Raw genomic sequence first — 23,336 nt, 5'->3', positions numbered from 1 at the left:
CACGCCAAAGGCAGGGACACCTTCCACTATCCCACTTGCTCTCAGCCCTGTCCAACCAGGTCTTGAACATTTCCAGGAATGGGGCAGCCACAGCTTCTCTGGGCAACCTGTGCCAGAGCCTCACCTCGCCCACAGGGAAGAATTTCTTCCTAATATCTAATCTAAATCTGCTCTGTATCAGTTTAGTTCCATCACTACACAACTTTGTATAAAGAGTGTGGCATAGTCATGCAGAATTTTTTCGTGGTAAAGTGAGAGTTTAATTCTATACCATGCTCCAATCCCTGTGAGCTCCTGTGATCCATAAATAAGTGTGGAGTATCCCCATCCCCACCAGAGATGGCCTCCTCTGTCATGGCTCTCCATCACCCCAGAGAAAGGCCCACCTGCAGATGGGGTGACAAGCAGGTAGGAGGAATACCAGGGCATTCCTGGCTTTCCATCACCCTCTGTAAAAACATTAAATCCCCCAAACACCAGCGAGCTCTGCCAGACACCTGTGCTGGTGAACAGGAGAGACCAAGCAGGAGCTTGGATCTGGAGGATGCTCACTTTTTATAGACAGCAGCTGTGGTTTCACGAAAGAGACTTGTTGTTTCATGGAAACTGAATTTCTTCTGCCTCAATAGTCTGAGAGCTCAAACTATCCCTGAGAAAAGCAGCCTCTTGAGATTTCAAGAGGGTCTGAGAGGAGGATGAAAGCCATAGCTGAAGTGCCCCCCACCCACTGCATATTGGAGAGGGTTGTGGCACCAACTCAGACCCCCATTTCCCCTCCACAGGAGCACAGAAATCCTGTTGTGTCTTATCCCCTCCAATCCAGCATCCATGTGATGGCCGTGAGAGGAGCCCTGCACTGGATGGGTGTGGGAGTGCTCCTTGCCTGGTCCAAAAGCAGACCCTGGTCATGACGGATACAATCCCTTGCTGATCCACACAGCGAAGAAGGAAAATCAGCCTTGAAGACTCCACGTGATCCTGACTCCTGGCATAAAAGCCAACCTCTATTTGTCAGGGAGTAAGGATGCTGTCTGAGAGGAGCTGAGAGTGATGGAGAAAAAGGGGCAGAGGAGGACTCAATCTGCATTTGCACATTTGGGTATGACAGCAGTGAGCTGCAGACATCCTTTTCATCAGCTCGACAACAAGCCTTGAGCCAGGCACTTCTGCCTTGATCCTGGCTTACAGCAGTGCCCAAGAAGACCAAGATCGTGGCAGGGCCAGCCTCTCCAGAGGTGATGCACCCTCTTAGGAGCAGCTGGGAATGGACAGTAAAATAGACATAATGGTGCAAAGATGTTTTTGGGAGTGGCTTTGCAAGCGGTCTTTTTTCCCTTGGACCAATCAAGCACAAATGATGGAGGAGAAACCTGGCCTGGGGCTGCAATCTGGGAGAGCAATTGAAGCTCTTATTAAGGTAGACACCATTGAACAGCCTGTTTGCAGCCTCGGCAACACATTGTCTCTGGCTAATTATCTTCCAGTGGCACAAAAATTGCAGGATTCTTCAAATTTTTTCCAACATAACAGAAAAAAATAAATCAACACACCACATATCCTCGCCAACACAGGTATCTGTCCTTTAACTTTAAAGCATTCACCACTCAGAGAGGCACCCAGGGCATCCTAACCATCCCAAAGGTGGGCACAGCTCCCTATCCTAGAGCAGCTGGAGCCAGATGGGGAAATAAATGGCTCTTCAAGAGCCACTAAATTTTCTACAGGCTTCTGGACAGCTAAACAGGGGCTGCCTTCCCATCACATACCATGACAGAGATGTGGAGGATCCTCAGCTCCTCCTCTGCTGACTCAGTCTGGGGTTCCTCTGTGGGGTCGAAGCCGGGCAGGTTGGGAGCCCCGTCTTGGTGGTGGATGTGGAAGAGCAACGTGCCATTCTCCAGCCACTGCTGCCGCCAGCGCACCAGGGGGATGTCATCCGTGTTGCCTGAGATCTCTGCAAGAGCAAAGCTGGTCAAGGGGGAAATGTGGAGCAGAGGGCTCATGAGAGACATTCACCTCTTCCCAAAAAAAATGGGTGGAGGTACCAAAGGATGCACACCCCCAGTTACCTCCTGCCAGTAGGCTGCCCCTACATAAACCACAACCTGAAGGGCTACAGCAGAGTAAAACCCTATTTCTGGGTATAATCCAGATGTGGGCCTCTCCAAAAATTCAGTTGTGGTGAAGGGAGAGAGCAGCAACCCAGCAGCACCCTCCCAGCTCTAATTTGGATGCACTTCATGCTAAACACAGCTTCAGACATGGGGAGTACAGGATATGGGACAACTCAGCAGCATGATGGGATCATTGGAACCAAATTATGCCAGACAAAATAATTCCCATCCTTTGTGAATAGGGAAACATGCATGTGGCTGCGATCCCACCTACAGTCCTGACTTTGACTGAAGCAATTTCAGAGGTTTTCAGTTTTCAACCATATTTTACAGCTCTCCAGGCAGGACTCAGGCCAAAGACCTGCAGAGGTACCTGCAGCTTCTGCCCAAGCAACCCTGTTTTCCCTAAACACCTTTAATTTCAGAGTTTAGGGCAGTGAGACAGATGGACACACCTGGGCTGAGGTGTCACAGCAGCAGACACCCAGGCAGGAGGAGCAGCTGAGGACAGGGACACAACACATGCTCCAGGACACCAAATGCCAAATCAAACCAAATTCACCTGGTTGGCTCCAAAATTTCATGGACAAACTACAGCTGTGTCTCAGCCAAAAACAGGGTCAGACCAGCACACCCCTAGGAGAGATGGGCACTGTTCTAACCACCACCTCCCCCTCAGACCACATCACCTTGATCACCATCTCACACCATCTCGGTCTCAGCCATCAGCTCAAGCCTGCAATCTGCCTGCTCACAGTTTTTTGTGAAAATAGCAGATTTTGTTGGAACCACCATAAAAACCACTATGAGCTTCCCAGTGAGGCACAGCTTTCCCTCCTGTCTCTGCCCCATTGATGGCAACGCGAAAGAGCCCGTCTCACTTTGCAAATTATCATCTTTATTTTGCTTGTTTCACGCTGCCTTCAAACGAAAACTAGAATTCAATTACAGTGCTGAAAAACAACGTTTTAAATTTGCTGTTAATTAATTTCATTAAGCTGCCTTAAGTGAGCTGGCTGCCAGGGGAGGTGGGGAGCGGGGCAAAATCTGCATCGGGAACCAGGTTCATCCTCCCAAACTGATTTGATTAATCAGAAGAAGCATTAGCCGCAGCGAGCGAGTTGGCAGGTTGTTTGTGCTCAGCACGGGCGAGTTTCTGGCGGTAATCAGCGCACTTGGAGTGTCCTGAGCACAGGGAGGCTGAGAGCTCCACCACGCCGACAGGAAGCAAAACCAAGAGGAGATAAGTCACTAGGAAGCCAGAAGCACTTTGAAATTCCCTCTAAGTGCTGAGCTGTGCGTTTAGGGACACAGACCCCCTTTGAAAAGCCTGTCCTGGGAGCTGGGGGGATTTGAAGCAGCAGATCTCCTCCTCTCCCACCTGGTCTTTATTCATGGACTGAGAGGGGAGAACAAGCTTGCCCGCTTTCCCAACTCCCCACGGCTTCTCAACTTCAAATGAACCAGCTCAAATGGAAGAAAACACTCTCCCTGCACCTGCCTGCTAACGTGAAATTAGGAGTAATTAAGGCAAGAGCTTTTATGCACAACAGGAACTCAATGCACTGACATTTGGAAAAAATGTAAATACCAGCATTTGCTCCATTGTAAAGAGTGAAAATAATAGATACTAAGTATGTGACATTGTGACATTTAGAAAGCTAGAGTTAGAGATGTTTTCCCCCTGATCTGACATATAATTGTAAAAGCAGCACCCTTCAGCTTATTAATATTTGAGAAGGAATCCTTGATGGAAGTTATTTAAATGATTAATAGATTATAGTAAATTTAAGCCTTAAAATAGGTTGTCATAATTTCAAATTTATTTAAACAGGCTTATTTTTTAAAAGAAAAATGTATTTCAATAAAGAATGGATTCTTGTTCTAGAAGAGCACAATTCAGCCACAGAGCCTGAGCACTTTAACCTCTTTCACCAGACATCACGATGTGACCCTGCAGCCGCATTTCACACAGGTCAGAAGTGCAAAAGACAAAAGAGAACACCCCAGAAATCAATTGCCATCACCCCAAACTGGCAGGCAATAAGCCCTCCATCCCACTGCAGGACAAGGCTGCTCCAACACCTCTGCTCCTGCCCTGGCAAAGGCTCTTGAGGCAGTGCCTGGGTGAGACAGCATCATCCTTGGACCTTCTCCTCCTCTCCTAGAGTTTCTTAGCAACACGTCAGCTGCCTCTATCCCACTCCATTTCTACTTGAAAAAAATCACACATATAAATGCTTTCCTGCACCTGTGAAGCTCTCTTGGAGTTTGGTCAAGCGAGACCAAGACAAGACGAAGACCAAACTTCCCCCCTAACATAGAATCTCTTCACTCTCTCTTCTCCCAGTCCAATGAATTTCACTTTTCCCTTTGTCTTGCTCTCCAAGCAGACATCTCACCACCTGGTGGGAGATACTACAATGACCCATGCAGCCAACTGGGACAATTTATCTGGACACCATAGGATGTCCATGACCATAGGGTGATTTACACGTGGAAGCTGGCAGGTGCCAGCCCCACTGACCACTTTGTACAGCGTGGCCAGGATGTCCCAGAGGAGGCAGAAAAGTGGGAAGAAAGCCAAAAATAACCAAAAAAAGGTGGGGGGAGAGGATAATTTCAAGTTCAAAGTTTGAAAGATATTGATGAAAAGCCTGGTCCCTGCATGGCTTTCATTAAGGCCTTGGATAGGAAGCCATTAGCTCTAGCATTAACTTCTTGCACCTCTGTTAAAAAATAGCCTGACTGAGTCAGAGGTTAATAACAGTAGGAGGTCACTAATTAGGCTGTGCCACATTCACCTGGTATCAAACGTGGCCCAGGTCCTTCATATCTGCAGGAGCAGCAGCCTCCAAAGGCCCCAGCTGATGCTTTCAACATAACGACAGTGCTGCTCCCCTCCCAGACCATCTGCGAGGGGAGGGAGGGGGCAAGGAAAGGTTCTACAGGAGCAATTTGAGGAGAGGATGAAAGACCAGACTGAAGGTGCTGGAGGTGTGTGGATTTACACCTGCTTCATTACGATTATCCCAAACAGCCTCATTTCCCTAGGGACAGCTGTACCACACAAAGCAAACCCAGTCCTTCTGGAGGCAACACATCTGCACGTCCCAATTTCGGGAGGCAACATCTGGTCACAGCTCTGCACCTGAGCTGGTGAAACATCAAAACCATAGCCCAGGAGCCCAGCTGATGTGGATCCATTCCCAAATCCTCATACCCCCACTGAGATCTGGTATGGCGGCACACAGAAACAGCTCTCCTTAAAAACACACATCAGCATTTTGATGAAAAAAACACTCAGCAAAACAATTTTCCTCTCCATTTGGAAGCGTTTTGCACTAATAGATGCCTCCAATAAGTCAAATGAACTCTGCCATAATGCTGGTCTCCACAGACTCATTTCATACAGCAGAGCGCAGATTTTGACTTGGACTGGTATTTCCTCGTTAACATTTAAACCTGCTTTATTTTCCATCCGGAACCTGACTGTGTTTTTATTTGAGTTTCCCATTAGCAAAGGCTTTACTCCATGCCTAAACCACACACATCCTTTAAAGGGCTCAAACTCAGCTAAATCAAGCCTTGTACTCCTCTGAGGGTCTCCAATGGCTGAAGTGACTCAGGAGACCTTCCCACCATGAGTCACTCACTCTCTCTGCTGGGACCTCAGGCCTTGATTTCTAACAACTCAGATGTCAAAACGCTTATCTTGAGACTTAACTCGTTTATACTTCCAAGGTTTTAGTGACAGATCATTCATGGGATAATATTCACGTTTTTATGGGTCTGTTTAAAAACTTCACATTCATCACCGACTATCCATATTTCATTTGCATTTTTTCTTGTCTCCAGGCTCAGGTAGGAAAACCAGCTCATTCTGTAGGTCATTCTGCCTTTTCAAGACAATCCAGCTCTTCCATACCAGCAAACATAAACCTCACTGTACAAATTAGAAAGTTGCTTCACAGGAGAGAACCCTTGGGGGGCAAATCTCCAAAAGACTCACAGAGATGGGAGAACATAAAGGTTCAAGGGAAAGGCAGTGGTGACCTCCCTGGAGCCACTGCCAGGCTAGGTCAGAGAGATCAGCCCAGCATGATGCCTGCACATGAGGCTGGTACACGTGAAGCCAAGAGGTGCCATGGCAGGGCTGACAGCTAACCAGGTTTCTCCTTGGAATGCAGGGTGCCTTTGCTTTTGGGAAGGTCACCAAGGAGGTACATTTCAAAGCTGTAGCCACGCTTTAGCCTTGAACTAGGATTTTTGTCCCGAATGTGCCACAGACCTAAACCCTCCCATTCCTAAACAACAAACCTCTGGGAGTGACGCCGAGCTGTTTTCAGAGCAAAGCCCACTGATTCACCATTACTGGGCCTGAGTCAACTGGGTTTGCTCTGCAGCTGCTGAGCTTACAGCGTGACAACCCCACTGCCCTGCTCTTCCCCGCAGGCCCAGGGATGTGCCCAACTGCACTGGTGAGACATCCCCTCCAAGGTTATTTTTCCGTCGCCTTTATCAATTCTGACCTGAAGCTGGGAAAAACAACAAGCAGACTGGGACATTCGCTGGTGTTTGATTTTCACTCCTGTCTTGTTACTTTGGTCCCATCTGCCATAACTGTGAACTACAGAGGAAATGTGGGAAGAGGCAAATCCACCTCCTGGACCAGCACTCGGGTGACATGGTCGTGTTCAACAGAACCCAAATGCCCACACACAACAGCAAGCAACAGCAAAATAATGTGTGACCACACTTCCAAGATACAATGCTGATATAAAAACCCCAGAAGGGACCACAGCTGTAGTTGATATCTCACCCTGCAATGCTATCCCATCACCTCTTCCAGAGGGAAAATCAGGTCTCCATGGAAAGAGCCCAGATGATGGAGAGGCTCCCAGTCAGCCATGGAAAATTACTGCCCTGGCTAAATTGTCTCCCAGCAAATCAGTGAGAAGGAGGGCACAGACCCCTCAGCTCAGATGGTGCTCACCTACGGCACACAGAACTCCACCAACACAGCCACCATCGCTCCAAAAGGGTGAGCAACTCGAGTAGAAAAACCTGCCAGAGGAAACCCCAATTTCTTGAAAAAAGCTCTTGTGCATCAAGAAAATTAAAGTCCAGTAAATTCTGCTTGTGCTCTGCACACTTTGTTAGAGGAACCAAGTAGGTGTATCAGTAAATATGGGTCACCCAACACTGTAAGCCAGTATATGAGGGTGATTCAATTTGTTTGACTAGTTTCAAAGAGTTCATGTCAAAATCCACCCTCAAAGTTTCCCAAAGAGCCAAAGTGGTGTTGGGATGAAAAAGAAAAGTAGTCTTGGAGCCCACCAGGTGGGGAAGGAGTAAGGGTTTAGTTTTCACAATGAAAGGAGGTTACCAAGAAGCCCCACGAAGATCTTTGTCAGGACCTTGGCTGCTCAGAAACACTCTGGATGAGGACGCGAATGACAAAGTTGGTCACCAAGGCTAAATTTAGTCTTCTCAGAGCTAAAGCTGAGAAGTGCAGGAGGAAAGCAAGCAAGGAAGTGGGCAGGTGAAACTCAACCTTGGTGAAAGCAAGCCAATCTGGAATCCTGCAAGTGATATTCAGGTCAACCATCTTGAAAGGGAGGAGGCAAAGCTTGTAAGGTTTGGAGGAGGGGTACGGTGAAGACAAGATGTGGCAAATGGCTTTGTGAAGAGGAGAAACCAGCTTTGTTAGGACTCCTCAGTCAGGGAAACAAACAACAGAGTGAGGATGTGATAAAAGCCTATAAAACCATTAGGGTCATGGAGCAGTGGGAAAGGCAATGGTTATTCACTGTTTCTCACTTTGCAAGGATTTACATGTGTAAAAACTAACAAAAGGTTCTTTTTCAGCCACCATAAATATGAAAGCACTGAGAAAGGTACTGAATTCAGGGAGACAGAGCCACCAGCAGCTATTGAGCCAGAGAGCCCAGAGGCACATCCCAGCTTGAGAAATCCCTGCAGCACAGACCTTGGCAGCAGGGAAAAGATCATACATAGATATGCTGCGGTTTTAGCATTTTCCCCCAATTATTAGTGGTGGCTGGGGATGCCAAGAGACCACAACCCACTATCCCCACACTGCCCAGTCTCCTGGGGTTGAAAAATGACTGCAAAGCCAGCTTTGTGCTACCCAGGCCACCATTCAAAATGCATCCTGCATCCCCATGTCCCTCTGGGAGTGGCTGAGACACTCTGCTCCCCCAGGCACTGTCTCTCAGGGCTAGTGGGACCCCAGGACAGCTCACTCCTAGTGACAGAGCCTCTGAACACCCAGCCAGCAACTCGCCCTTTCCCAATTCCAGCCCTCCGTGCTGTCAGACCCAAGATGCTTGCCAAGATTCCCTTCAGCTTTCCAAGCCAGCCAGCAATTTTCACGGGGAGGCAAGGACTATTTATATCCATCATGGACTGGCAGGGAGGGTAATGGCTGGCCACTCCAGCCCATCTGGCAGGCACTTAGCAAGACATCAGAGCATATCGTACAGGCGAGGTCAGGCAGTGGTGGTGGGACCAGCAGGGGACACGGGGGGGATGGACTGGTGATGGCAGGCACTGCACCTCAAGGGTAAACTTCAGCTCACTCCTACACACTCACTTGTTTAAGGGCTCGTTGTGCCAAGGCCAAGAGGTCAGGAAAATAAGATGTTATTTTGGCATTTCTGTGCTCAGCACAGGAAACAAGCAGAGCCACTCATCCCCTGGGGGGAGAGCCAGCAGGACCTGTTGGTTTTCTGAGACATGGGATGGCTGGGGTGGCTCTTCCAGGGAGTGAAACAGGACAAAAACAACCCTGTCTGCTCTCCTATCACTGCTTTTCCAAGAGGTGACCCTCCTGTTCCTCCCACCTCCCCTGGAGGGAACAACGCTGGTCCTGGGGGAAGAGATGGGGAAGGTAGGCATGGGCTGCTGCCAACTGCAGCCTAACATCATAAACTCTTTGGTGCTTAGGAGCTCTTACATGATTTCAAGCTCTATTTTCAAGTTTGTGGGGAGGCTTTGAAAGATGGGAAAGGGAGAATGAAAAGAAAAAAAAAAGGAAGGAAGAAAGATGTAGAAAGGGGAAAAGTTAACTGTGCATCTCGAATTTATCACTCTTGAAAGAAGAGCTTGTCAAGACGGCCAGAGACCAGCCAGTGCACAGTGATCAATGGGAGGACTTCTGGGTCTAGTCAAGCTTGTTTGAGATTTACAGGAACTGAATAGAGGTATAAATCTGTCGCCGCCTGACGAAAATGGAGGTAATTAAATCTGCAGGTGTATATAATTGTCATATTGATGATCTATATAAATCAGCAGAGCCAGCAGAGGCACAAAGCACACACTGGGCACAGAGGAGTTGTTGTCCCCTGCCTGGCCTGGGGACAGGGCTGGTGGGTGCAGGACACAGCCCTGCCCATCACCGCAGCCATCACCACAACCTCCTGCTCCACAAGAGACCTTCTTCAACTGTCCCCACAGGCAACAAAAGCAGCAGGACCTTCCATCCCTTTCAATTACTTCAGCCTCATCGTGGCTACCACAAAATCTCCTGTGACTGCAGGAGCGTGAAAGCAGGACCACAGGCATTGAGAAGCCCAACCACGGACATCATGGGGGGCTCTTTGCAGCTGCTTGGAAGCTCTGAGCCCAGGTGCAAGTGGGACACTGACTTGATCTTTCAGCAACACCTTTTTTTTTTTTTTTTAATTTATTTTAACCTTTGTTATTTTGGGAACTTTGAAGCCTAAGCTGCTCCGAGGCAGCTGCCTTTGTAGGAAGGACAGAAAGTGCAGAGTGGGGATTTGAAAGAGAGAGAGAAGAAGGGAGGGGAAGAAATGGTGCTTCACAGCTGAGGTCTGCAGCAGCTCCTTCAGTTTCTCCCGCATCCCAACAAATCTGGATGGGATGTGGGAAATCTGGATGCAAAGTGACCATGGTGCCTTCCACTTCTCTCACACTGTGAACCAGAGAAACCTCAAAGGAGGTTTGAGGTCTGCAAATCTTTGGAGGACTGCACACACAGTTCTCCCACTGTCCCAACATCCCAGTGGGACATCCCAGAGTCCCCAGGGTGGGTGCAGAGCATCCTCTCCACCCACCACAGCCCAGCCCTGCTCGGTGCCATGGGGACACATTTTTTCCTGCCATGCCACGAGGGATGGGAACACGAGGGAAGGCTTTCCTGTCATCTGCCCAGCCAAGGCCCTCCACACGTGGCCATGGGCCGACTTCACATCCCGAGCTGAGCACTACTTCCGTGCGGCAGTTGGGTAATTAAAAATTAAGGAAGAGCTTCTGCATTGCAGTCTGAATTATGTAACACCGCTCTTGGGTTTCAGCACCCATCAGCTTTAGCACCCTCACACGGCCCTGCCTGTATCTACCTGCCTGTCTTTTCAGGCATGGCTTGCACCCTTGGCAGGGAAGTGGAAACACCAATGTCACAACCACAGGCAGAAAGTTCCCTTGTATTTGCATGGGGGGAAAAAAAGGAGGAGAAACTACTTGTTCTCTTGGTCCAGTGCTGAAATTGGAGATGCCCAAAAAAAAAGGGATGGAGTCCCTTTTTGCACCAGCCCAGCCAGGTGCAAAGATCACCCTGTCTAGGACAGCACTGCCATGATCATGACCAGGAGGTTTCTAAGCGAGGGGCTGCTGTCTCTCACTCCTGCACCAGAGAAGCAGTAGCCCTTTTTAGCAAACAAGCAGCACTTCCGTAAGCAAACAAAATCAAATCAAGGCGAGGAGTCAGCTGCATTTTCAGTATCTCAAGAGCAAAGAGCCCTGCTGGACTCTGAGCACCAATAAGTGCAAACTCCTGCATTTACAGCCACATCTTTGCCTTAGCCCTACCAGTTCTGGCTGATGCTGAGTCCAGGGCTCAACAAGCCAGCCTGCCCCTTCCTCCCACCATCTCCTCCTGGCATCTCCTACCTTCTTTGGCCAGAAGCCCACTGACTACACAGCCATCTCCCTTGCAGTGCTATTCCCAGGACCTGGATGCTGCTGCCTGGTGTGAAACCAGACTTTAATTCCAGCTGTGATTCACTCCAAAAGGCACCTCACTGGGCTCTACGCAATGGCTTTGAGAACCCACCAAAGATGCTGTGGCTCCCACCCAGGGTGAGTGGCTCTGCCATCACTGCTCCCAATGCCCCTTGGCTTCTGGGTGGTTCCTGCAGTTATTTGCTACCTCCTGGCACTCCCACCATCCACGGAGGGCACTGAGCTACTTCTCCTGCCCATCAAGTCTGAGCACACCAGGAGCATGGCTCACCCAGGAAAAGAGCAGCTCCTGCTGAAAAACTAATAAAATTGGTTTCATTTTTCCCTGGAAGGATGTTTCAGGCACTGCCTTGCTTGAGGACGTTTGGACACACATCCCAGGCCACTAAAGCTGCACCTTGGCACGAGCTGGGATGAGACCCTTGCAGCTCTCTGGACCAGCAGAGACATTTATAATTCCCCCCAAATTCCCAGGCCATACATGTCAGACAAACTCCTGGCTTGCCCCCTTGGCCAGCAGGAAAGCCAGCAACTCCATGGCAGCATGACAGCTCTCCAGTCCTCTTGCTGCTCCTCTCCAGAGCTCTAACAAAGTGACAAAAGACAGAGCCCAGCTATTTCTGGCTCAGCAATACAGGAAAGACTGGGAGGTGCAGCTCTGGGATGGGAAAGCAGCTCTGCATTGGCACAACCACCACTGGGAAAGCAGCACCCAGGGGAGCCTGGGGCCAGCCCAGGGCTGTGGGAGGCACGGCAGCCTCTCCAGTCCGAACAGGAGATTTCCCAGAGGCTGTGGACACTGGGGACATCATTAGGGGAGAAAATGGGCTGAGAGCACTGCAGCAATTTACAGACCCTGCGGCCACTGCTGCATAGTGGAGCCTGACAAGAAAATTTGGGAGTGGGATGTCTCCTCCCGTAAGCATCTCCCCATCCCCACCGACGCCAGCCAGCTCACCTGATCCACACAGAAGCCTCCCTGCCACGATGCTGCCCTTCTTGCAGGAGAAAGGGCACTACCTCCTGCTGCCACCCCCATAAGGACAACCCCCTGACCCACACTGGGCCACTCATCCCATGCTGGAGCTGCAGTCTGTGCTGCTTTTCCATATCTTCACCCCTCCTGCAGTGCCCTGAGCCCTTCACTCACACCGTCCCCTCCCGAACACTCCACTTACGGATCTAGAAAGGGTTTTTTAATCCTTAAGCCACCTCTTCTAAAAAAGTACCCTGCTTCCTCCTCCGTGTTGGAGCAGCCCCATTACAGGAGGGCATTTGGTGGCTGCAGGGCAGCAGCACTGGGAAGCACCGGGTGCCTGCCAGCCCAGGAAACTGGTTCCCAGCACCGTACCCTCGCTCTCTCACTCCCCTTGGGATGCCAAATTAATTGCCTTGTCTCCTGGAGCTTTTAGCTGGAACAAATAAAAGAAAAAGGGGGGTTGCCAAAACCCATAATAAGGTCTACAGTTCCTCTGAGCTACAAGGGCTGCTTTAAATTTTGTGGTTTTTTTCTTTTTTTTATTTGAAGGAGGTTTCCATGGTAACTGTCTCCCATCACACAAGAGCCTGTCCCGGGGATATTTCAGGGTTGCTAATATCTGCCTTCCCAGGCAGCCACTGTGTTGTGACGGTGACATCGCAGCTGGGATTTTTTGGCAGAGGAGGAGGGCAGGGGTGCAGCAGAGAGGAAAAGGAGGGGCTGTTCCCAAAAAATAAGGTCAGGCAGGCTTCCATTCCAAAGTGCTCTGGCAAACAGGATATGGTTTTGCTTGGACCACTGACTGATTTGGGAAACACTCAAAGGTGATACAGCCCTCACCAGGCCAAGCAGATGCAACATGTCCAAGTAGGAGCATGGGCACAGTCTCCTTGATGCCTTCTGCCACATTCTCCTGCCTTTTGTCCAACCCTTAGGAAGAAATCCTTCCCTGGGAGGGTGGGGAGGCCCTGGCACAGGTTGTCCAGAGCAGCTGTGGCTGCCCCTGGATCCCTGGAAGCGTCCAAGGCCAGGTTGGACAGGGCTTGGAGCAGCCTGGGATAGTGGAAGATGTCCCTGCCCATGGCAGGGCTGGAACTGGATGGGCTTTAAGGTCTCTTCCAACCCAAACCATTTTATGGTTCTAGGACTCTCTGATTTCTTTCCTGCACCAGATTAGTTTTCAGCTGGATCAGCTCTCTGCAGGAGCACAGCCAGCTCTCTGCATCCCCCAAGCTGCTTGCTCTGCTCTGCTCGTTAGTCATCCTAATTACTGAGCTACCTCAGAGCTGGCCAGAAGAGGGGCTGTGTCTCCACTCACTTGGGGGCTGCAGACCCCAAACTTCTGTGACCCATGTGCCACCACCAGCTAGAGGGTCCCTCAAGGATCTCTTACTCCCCTTTGATTATAAATGTTTTAAAAGGGCCCTGCCTGCTCCCCAGTGAATCTCAGGCTCTGCAGGCAGGAACCATGGAGGGAGCAGGCTCAGACCCCTTCCTCAGCCCATCACCAGCAAACCAGACCCCACAGCAAAGCAAAGTGTGGGGGCAGCTTAACCACACTCCAAACCAGGCTCCAAAGAGCCCAGCACCAGGTGAGCATCCACCCCAAGGACCCCCTGCTGCAGGGCAGGAAAACAGGATCAGAAACACCAACACAGCCCATGGGAACAGAGCATGCTCTCCTCTGGGTGATTTCTCAGCAAAAAGCTGTAGCAGGACAGCCAGAACCTGGCAATCAAATATCTTCCTTTATCTAGACAAATCCCCCAGCTGCTGCTTGGGGTGAGCCACCGGCCACAGCTGCAGGAATGCCAGAGCCCAGCAATTTGGAAGTAAAAGGACAACCAGTCTTAAATGACAGAGCCGTCATCATCCTGGCACTGCCTTAATCCCACCAGGCAAAAATTCCTTCGTTTGAAGGACTGCTCTGCAGCAGGGCTCCAAGAGAGATGACTTCAGTCTCCATTGAGCTGGCTAAGCAACCGTGAAAAAAATAAAACGGAGTAGAGTGGAATAGAATATAAAATTAAACAGAATGAAACAAAAATAATAGAATAGAATGGAATAGAATAGAATAGAATAGAATAGAATAGAATAGAATACAATACAATACAATACAATACAATACAATACAATACGACAGCATAAAATAAAATAAATAAAATAAAATAAAATAAAATAAAATACAGGATGCAGCCCAGGAGCACATGCCACTGGCCGAGGTGAGACAGTGGCATCAGAGAGGTGTGTGGCTGCCTGAGGTTCCCCTCCAGCAGTGGAACCAGAGTCAATTCCAGGGATGCAAAACCCACCACAAATCTTTGGGGGTCTTTGAGGAGTACCCACATGGGCAGCCTGCCCCCCAAAACTGGGACAGCTCTCGGGGCAGGAACAGGACCAAGCCTGAGCATCCCTGCCTGAGCACGAGCTGAGACATTCAGAAAGGGAGACAAAACAGGTTGCCAGGCACCCCGCAGCCCCCTTGGCTGAGTGCTGATTCCCTGCCCACCCTGCCAGACCCTGACACCCCCATGGAAAGGCCAAGCAGCCCCACATCCCACTCCCCACACTGCTTTCTGGGTCAGCGAGATCCCCTCCCGGCTCCGCTGCCGCTGGAGCCAGCTGGATGCGCGGTTGCTGTGGCAACGGGTTCCCAGAGACGAAATCCTTATTTCTTACTTTTTTTTCCCTTGGTTAAGGAAAAAAAACATACAAGAGGCCCTGTATATCCTCCATGTCACCACAACCTCCGTGCCCAGCAAGGGAGTGGGCTGGTGATGGGCACAGCGTGGGGACAAGGTGTTGTAAGGATGGGGATGTGCACACTGTGCCTCCCTCCTGAGCCTCCATCGCCCCCAGTTTGGCCACAGGGGACTCCCTGCTCCTCCCTGGGATGCTGTCAGCTTTCCTGCAGATTTTCCATGTTGCCACGAGGTTTTAAGGGCTGCCCTTAAAACCTGGTGTAACACACCTGCCTGGTCACACCTGCATGGCCAAGAGGAAGGGCTGGAATGGGGTCCCACCAGCAGTTTTCACCCAATTATTGGATGAGCTATTAGACATTGCTATTGGATGAGCATGTCCTGTCCCACCAGGTACTCCAGGGCAGGGCCAGGGTAGGATGTGTCCCCTCAACAGAAGGATGTGTCCCCTCGACATTTGCTGGGAGCTCTGGAAGCCCCCAAGCCTTGGTGGCAAACACCTCACACAGCAGACCAAACACCCAGCAACACTCTGGGTGCCACAGCAATGTTCCACCACCAGCAGCAACCACTCCAGGAGGATGTAGGAAGAAGGTGGCACTCCAGGATTTTCAGTAGATATACACCCCAAGCATCCACCTCAAATTCATGGGAACAGGGGTTCAGACCCCAGCCAGGTGAATTCAGTGAGTCCCACTGCCAGGATGGGTGCTGCTAAGGGGCAGGAGGATGGCTGAGACAGGGTGTTTTGGGCTGCCTTCTCCACCACAGCTGCTGGGACCTCCCCGGGCAAACTCCCCGGCTGCCCTCCAAGCCACCCGGCAGGAAGATGACAGCAGTGTCCCCTCGCTGGGCTGCCAGAGCACAGATCACACCAGCAGCTATCAGAGCGTGTGACAGTGTCCAGGATCAAAGCCAAGTTCAATTAATGGCTCACAATCTTATTAGAGAAATTATTTCAGGATCTTGAGTAAAAGTCCGATATATCCACTCCATTCCATTAGTCAGGCTCATTTAGTAATTCAATCAATCTAAGCTAGGCAATTGAGCTCCCCTGGTATAATTTAACTTGGTTATTCTCTAGCTACTTAAGAATTTCTTAATATTTGCTTCATTATTTCACCATTACACTTATTTCCAGGTGTAAAGGTTCATGCTGTGGGTCCCATGGTGGGACCAGCCCTGCTGCAGCCCTCTGCCATGCCCTGGTCTCGTGAAATGGTGACAAATGATGGCAAGGGGGCCTCTGGTGGGGAAGCCCCTGGGAATTAAGTCAAGCCACAGAATGGCATTGCAACACCCCAAGAACTGCTTCCCACCATGAGAGCTGGAGGCCAGAGCCTCCATCAGTAGAGCCAAGAGCTTAGCTAGGATTTAACCAAAAAAAAAAAAAAAGGAAAGAAATTGATTAGATATTTCGGGGAGATATTCAAGAGCGGTTAAATATGCCCAGCTCATCGGTGCCTTTGAAAAATCTCACCCCTCTAAAAAATTAGAATTGATTTTGTATTTAAAAAGGAATCTATTTAATTTAAAAGTAAGATAATTTTAAATCATGACAGCTTGTATTAAGGTTGGAGTTTATGATAATCTATTAAAGTCATTGAAGTTAAGAACCATCTCCCATCCTCAGCTGCTGAGGCTCCCAGGAGGGCAGTGGGGAGGGTGAAGCTGGGAGGTGAGGGGCTGCATTGCCCTATTTCAGAGCACACCAACCGGGCTGGAAACCTGGAGAGGCAGAAAAAGCTCCTTCAGCTCTTCCACACTCGGGGAAAAAAAACAGAATACAATAAAAAATACAGTATTTCAAGATCTTGAAATATCTGGCACCCAGAAAGCACGAGCTCATCCCATCAGCTCTGCTTTCTCATTCCTCGAGTTGATTTTACACTGATAAGGTATTTCAAGACTTTACTTTTCAAACATTTATTGCATTACAGAGAAGGCAAAGGGAGTCAAAGGCACCGTCTTTGGCGCGGTTTTTAATTGCATCACAAATCTCCGTTGAGCCCAAGGGGCTGAGGGAAGCCAGGATGCTCATAAATACCCCTCTTGCCACTATAACCTGCAAAGGATGGGGCCCAAAAAAATTAGCAGCCTGCAGGAGTGTGAATCCAGTTAATGACATATCAAATGTGGCTGGATGCTGCCGAGGCAAGCAGTGAGGGAGAAGGGGGTGTGAAGGCGAGAGGACAGGGAATATTGAGCTGCAAATTAGCATTTCTTAATGGCCACCAACCAGCGAAATGCTTCCTCCCTTCAGGAAAAAATACAACTAACGCAACAAACACAAAACGAGATGAAAGGCAACCATTCCAAATTAAGGTCTCCTTGATTTAAAGCAGGATGACAGCAGGTGATTTTAAATGCAGGCAGCCCGGTGCACAGCAAGCGGCCCCATCCTGGCTCCCACACCCTCAGCGATTCCCAAAAGTTCAGGAGGTGGGAGAAAACCCCACAGCAATAGGGGGAGATGGTGTTGGAGTCCCTTTGGGGACAAGCATATAAACCAACGTGGGGTTTATTGGTGAGAGCCCCGAGCTGCTCCCAAGCAATGTGGGCAGAGAGGCAGCACGTGCTCAAGAAGGCAGCCAGCGCTATTAAAACTCACTCTGTTCATTAGCAAAGAGAGCTACAAAGCAGGGGAAAGCTCTGTCCAAGCATGTCCACTCCCCTCCTTAACCAGAGGTAAAAACCTCACAGGCAGCCCATCTGCTTTTGGAGGAACAGACATGGGGTCCCCATGTTTGGGAGATCTGAGCACCAACACACTCAACACAGCTGCCTCTGGCACCGGGATGGACACAGCGGGGAGGATGAGACCCAGAAAAGGTGCTGGAAAGCAGACAGCAAGCAATGCCTCACTCTCTCGTGTAAAGATAAAGCTCATCATTAATTTATGTTACTGGAGCTTGTCATCAAGGGTTATCAGGGGTCAGGAGTCACAGCCATTTTTGGGATGCCCAGTTCAACAACTCCCTGCAGCACTTTAGTTTTAACAAGCACCATATGTGGCTCTCCAAAGACCCTGCTCTCCAAAGACCCCAGCACATCTTTAGCTGGGAGAAAAATCTGTGTACCATCAGTGGGATGCCTAGTGTCACCACCGTGCAGGGAGGTGTCACCAAGGCAGGGGAACCCCACATGCCAGTGGCCATGAAAACTAGCCAAGCTCAACAGCCCTTGAATTATTTAGGGGGAATAGGAGGGAGACACCAGGACCAGAGGCAGATGATACCCAAGCATGCTTGGGCTCCCCAGTCTGGACCCTTTCCCAGCTGCTCCCCTCACTCATACTCCTGCCACAGTCCCAGCCTACCATAGCCACCCACCTGCATGCTTGCACCCTCTTTGAGGGGAAACTGAGGCACGGAGAGACCCACAAGGGAGCTGAATGAGAGTCCACATGGCAGAGTCAAGATGCCACTGCCATGAGCCTTTGTGAAGCACTTCATGGTGCTCCCAGCCCAAACCCAGGCCCTGTCTGATCAGGGGCAGCAGCTGGGTTTGGCCCAAGACTCTGCCAGTCAGGGTGGCAGCTCACTGTCCCTTGGGAATTCCTTCCCTCAGCACCCTTCCTAGATCTGAAAACCACCAGAGCAGAAGGAGCAGCTGCCCAGCTCCCCCCAGTTCAGACACTGAACCAGACCAGGCTCAGCGAGTTTGTGGGGATTATCCACCACTACAACACATTCTTTATTATACATTCAAACTCAACGAGGTGGGCACAGTTAATGGGTCTGGTGATTGCCAGGGATGGTGCAAGCAGCACTGTGTGAAGCCACATTCCTGGAAGGATGCCCAAACACACTCTGTCCCCACACGAGACAAACAACCACCCACACCTATTCCATCAGCCTGACATGGCCATGTCCCCAGTGAGTGTGCAGTGACAGCACTGATGCTCTTGGGTTTTTTGGGCTCAGGGACATCCAGATCTCCAGATCCAGAGACTGCAGCCGCTGAGTTGCCAAATCTGTGTCTTGCAAGACTTCTGTGATGTTCAGAGCTTTCTGCCATGCAAAAGTAGTGTCCAAGATAATAGTAGTAGTAGCAGTAATAATAATAATAATAATAATAATAACAACAACACATGGCAAAGTGGTCATGCCAGCTTCAAACAAGCCCCTGTCTTATAGGAGAGAGGGAGACATAATATGGCATTTCCCAGAAATCACCAAACAGAGGGCCCACAAGGTGCCCCCTCCTGCCAGCCCAGCCCCCAGCCCCAGCATTCCAGGCACTGGAATTCCAGTGCTGTCCTTGCACTGGGATCACCTCTGCATCTCCACAGCCCAAACCCCTGCATGCTGGGGGCTGGCACAGCACCATGCAGCCTTAGGTTTTTGGGGGGGTTGATGTCCCAAGCAGCAATGCCCCAGAGAGCAGGACATCAGGGTGCAGTGGCACAAGGCCTGTCATCCTTGTATTTGTCTGGCAGCAGAGAGCAGGAGGAAGCAAAAGCAAACCCCTGCCAGGCATCATCAGTGCAAGCCCTGGATGCAATAGGGACTGGCAGGGCAGGCAGGTTCTTCCCTGCACTGCCCAGTGTATGACACTTCATGGATTTGAAAAATCCCTGAGGAAAACCCCACAGTGTGAGCTGGGGTGATGCTCAGGAACCTCCTCCCGATCCCCACCCAGGTGCTCCCTGCTGGCAGCACCCCAGGCCCCGGGGCCCGTCGGGGTCTGGCTCCACAGGATCGGGTCTGAGGGGACCAGGGGACAAGCACTGGGGTGGCCTTTGGGCCATCAAGGTGGCAGGGGCTGGCGGCCATGCCTGCATCCCCTGCATCCGCAGCGCTGCTGCCTTGTTGCCACAGCAACGCTCTCCGGCCTCCGCTGCAGCATCCCGCAGCACAGGGCTGGGACTGGCAGACAGGGGGGCACCACAGCCCGCTGCCCCCTCCCCACACTGCCCCTGGACTCAGGCAAAACATCCCTGGCTGTCCCCACATGCCCCCCCCCATGGCATCAGCAGCCCCATGCCGATCACTGCCTTTCTCCTGGGAGAAGGGGGATGCCCACACAGCAGCCAGCACTGCCCTGAGCCCACCCAGCACCCAGGACTGGGGGGGTTTAGCACGTGGAGGGGTACATAGGGCTTGGAAGTGATAAATTGCTGGGAAAAAAACTCAGTCCGGGGTCACCACTATATACAAGGGTGGTACAGCAGGGCAATGTCACATTAAGCAACACATCAGTGCTTCATTTTTGTGCCAACATCCAAACAAGGGTGGCATTTTAGAAACTTCACGGGACACCCAAGGTGCAGCCAGAGAAGCAACAGATGGACAAGGCTAGCAGGAGATGGCACAGCCACTGTGGGGCTGCTGGGAAAGTGATGGTGGCATTTGCCCAGGGCAGGAGGTTATGCGTGGGCAAGGAACTGACGTTCTGCACCAATGTCACCAAAATTAAACATTTCAGTGACTTGTTCCAGGTGGTGAGGAGGGAATTGGGTCCCTGTGCACAAGGGGTGGAGGTCTCGCTCTACATGAACAAAGAAGCAAATTGTTGGCTTTTTTTGGTGGAAGAAAACTTAAGGAGCCCATGAGATAAGGGCAGACAAGCCTCACCCAGTGGATGAAGAGCAGGTGAGAACCACCCAAACCAAGTGAACAGGCCAAAGCCTGAAACCTGGGGGCAGAAGCACTGGAGGCAGCACACGCAGGCAGGATGGGATACACTGGGCAGCAGAGTATTTTTCCATCAGGCTGCAGGAAAGGTGACTCTGCTCAGGGGCAGATAAAGCAGAAACCCTCACCTCCAGCCGGGCACGCTGGGAGCACAGTGTGGGCCTCCTGCCAGCACAAGCCGCCGGTGGCCATCGATCGAGCCGGGAACGAGCCCCGCGGATGACAACCTGGGCATGCATCGAGCACCCCAGGCCTGCAGCATCTCCCGCCGTGATGCTGCAGTGGGTGAACTCGCACCGGGGCAGAGATGCTGCAGCGAGGTGTACCGACCCCGGGGTCGGGCTGAGACGCTGCAGGGGTGAACCGGCCCCGGTACTGATGCTGCAGCGGGGTGTACCGGCCCCGGTACCGATGCTGCAGCGGGCTGAACCAGCCCTGGTACTGATGCTGCAGAGGGGTGAACCGGCCCCGGGGCCGAGCAGCCGCAGGGCGCCCGCCCGCCGGTGCGGCAGGGAGGAGCCCCGCCGCCGGGGATGCTCGGGGCCCCGCCGCGCTCCCGCAGGCTCACCCAGCACGAAGTAGGGCAGCTCCGTGTTCTCCAGATCATCCACCACCACCATCTCGCCGGGGAAATCGTTGCGGACCGAGAAGAGCAGCTTGGGCTCGGCGGCCGAGGGGCCGTGCATGATGCTGAGGTCGTTCTCCCGCAGGAAGGGCAGCGCCGACACCGTGATGCTCTTCAGCTTGCACTCCAGCTCCTTGGCCGCCGCCTCCGCCGCCGCCTCGGCGGGGCCGCTGCCCGCGGCCAGGCAGCAGCCGGCCAGCAGCGAGCACAGCCCGGCCAAAGCCATCTTGGAGCCCCGCGCCGCGCTCCTGGCGCCGGGCGGGAGGCGGTGGCGAGGGGCGGGGACCGCGGCCCGGCACCTCCCCGTGCGGCGCGCCTCGGCTCGGCTCGGCACGGCTCGGCTCGGTTTCCCTAGCCCCCCGCCTCTCCCTTCCTCCGCTTCCCGCATTTCCCCCTTCCCATCCCTGGGGGAGAACTGCGGGGCGATGCGGTGGCGGGAGGGATGCGGGAGTGCCCGGCTTCCCGCGCTGAGAGGAGCGTGCGGGTACCACCCCCGCTCCCCAGGATAAATCACTGGACTCCAAAATCCCAGACCTCCGAAATCCCAGACCTCCAAAATCCCATGAGATGTCATGGAACCCAAAGCCCCAGAAGAAGTCACTGACTTCCAAAATCCCAGACCTGCAAAGTCCCAGGAGAAGTCATGGACCCTAAAGCCCCAGAAGAATTTGCAGACCTCCAAAGTCCCAGACCTCCAAAATCCCAGGAGAACTCCTGGACTCCAGAGCCCAGGAGAAGTCGCAGACTTACAAATCCCTCAAGCCATATATGTCTGTATATGTGTGCATGTGTGTATACATGTATATATATTATATATATACATGTATATATACGTGGACTGTAGGGGCAAACCCAAAGCTGTTGGATCCGGATGCTTTTTATTTTCATTTTAAGTGAGCACAAAGCAGCACTGACAGCTTGTCTGACAGCCACACCTTCCTGCAGACACCTGGGGTCTGCTCTGCAGCCAAAATCTTCTGGTGGAAAATGTTCTCTTCTTCCACTGTAGGGGAAATTCCCAGTCCTCATCCCAGCTGGAATACATGGCCAAGGTCTGCTGGTGTGGTTTTCCCCCCTGGGAGTCTCCTGATGGCAGACAGCTCTGGAGCAGGGTGTGGAGGCTTAGTTGACCTGGGAGCAGAGCTCCCATCCCGCAGCTCCACACCATCTCCTCATGAGGGATGAAGCCCCATCCCACCTGAGCACCTGCAAAGAAAACCACACACAGCAGACGTTTGCAATATTTTGTGCTTCACTTTTGCAGAGTTTTCCACCTCCCCACGTGAAGGTTTCCCTAAATCCCTCCTCCCTCATGTGTGCCAGCTGTGAAGCTTAATGTGCCCCAGGGGTGTCATCGAGGGGGGACAGCACTGTGCCCCCCACAGCCCAAGCAGTGGGTGTGGGTGCTTTTCCCCAGACTGATCTGTAACACCCCTGTATTTGTAACTTCCATGACACTTTGGAAAGGAAGAACTATGCTCACCAGAAATTACCCATTTTCCACGACTAGAGCAAAACACTGAACTAAAGCAGTGGAGATGTAGTGGGGTGCGTTTCAGCAGTGCTGTCTGCCTCTGGCACCAACTGGCTAAGAAATACAAGCAAAACCAAAAATTAAACAAAACAAAAAAACCCACGCCCCCAAAAACCCCCATCCTCCCCCCCCCAAAAAAAATATCCCAAACCCAAAACCAAATGGGTAAAATTGGGGAAGGAAAATCAGGAAAAAATAAGGGGAAATGAGCAGTGGCATTTTGTAGGATGGGGCCATCGTTTTGCAGGTTTTTTTGAGAAGCACGGGGAAATCCCATTGGATGACCTCCACCAGGCCCTTTCACTGCTCTTCTTTCACCAGGGGACACAAATTCATTAAAATGAGCTTTTCTATCCTGAAAAATAAAAAAAGGGTACGATTGCATTATTTAAAGGGTATCTCCAACAAGGTTCTTTCCGCCCTCCCATTTGGAAATGGGATGCACCCCCAGGAGCAGTGCCCCTGGAATGCCTAACCATGTGTGAAGAGGAGCAAGCAAGGGGTTTGGTGGGAGGTGTGAAGAACACAGATGGATTAATAGAACACATATAAAAAGCCCAGCCAAGAACAGTAAATCTGGTGCCACTAGCGGCATCCTCCTGCTGCTCAGTGGGAATGACCAGCACATGAGGTTGCCCAGAGAATCTGCGAATGTGCACCCCTGGAAGCGTTCAGCGCCAGGTAGGAGGGGGCTTGGAGCAGCCTGGTCTAGTGGAAGACCGTGGTGGGGGGTT

The 23,336-nt window shown here is 51.4% G+C and overlaps 1 protein-coding gene and 1 long non-coding RNA gene across 6 annotated transcripts in view; both read right to left on the bottom strand.

Annotated features, from left to right (window-relative positions):
- ASTN1 (astrotactin 1) overlaps positions 1-21,427 on the bottom strand; it is a 60,703-nt gene extending 39,276 nt beyond the window's left edge. For 2 of the 5 annotated variants that reach the window (XR_014853856.1, XM_085068640.1), the window contains exons 1-2: positions 21,012-21,427; positions 1,767-1,954 (exon numbers count right to left, since the gene is read on the bottom strand). Coding sequence is in view for 4 of the 5 variants with exons in the window: in XM_085068640.1 (XP_084924766.1) it covers positions 1,767-1,954; positions 21,012-21,294 (471 nt within the window). In the remaining variant the exon portion in view is untranslated. The remainder of the gene's footprint in view (positions 1-1,766; positions 1,955-21,011) is intronic. The other 3 variants (XM_085068638.1, XM_085068641.1, XM_085068639.1) reach the window with 3 other exon arrangements.
- Positions 21,428-21,927: 500 nt separating this feature from the next.
- On the bottom strand, positions 21,928-22,658 carry LOC146434190 (uncharacterized). The gene is made up of 2 exons (XR_014853635.1): positions 22,552-22,658; positions 21,928-22,274 (listed from the first exon to the last, which is right to left on the bottom strand). It is a non-coding gene; the product is annotated as an uncharacterized LOC146434190 (long non-coding RNA).
- Positions 22,659-23,336: the final 678 nt, after the last annotated feature.

Source organism: Lichenostomus cassidix, chromosome 8, assembly GCF_008360975.1.
Source record: "Lichenostomus cassidix isolate B80296 chromosome 8, HeHo_3.0, whole genome shotgun sequence".
NCBI lineage: Eukaryota > Metazoa > Chordata > Aves > Passeriformes > Meliphagidae > Lichenostomus > Lichenostomus cassidix.
Note: the sequence above shows the minus strand (reverse complement) of the source record. Positions and strands in the feature narration are given on the sequence as shown.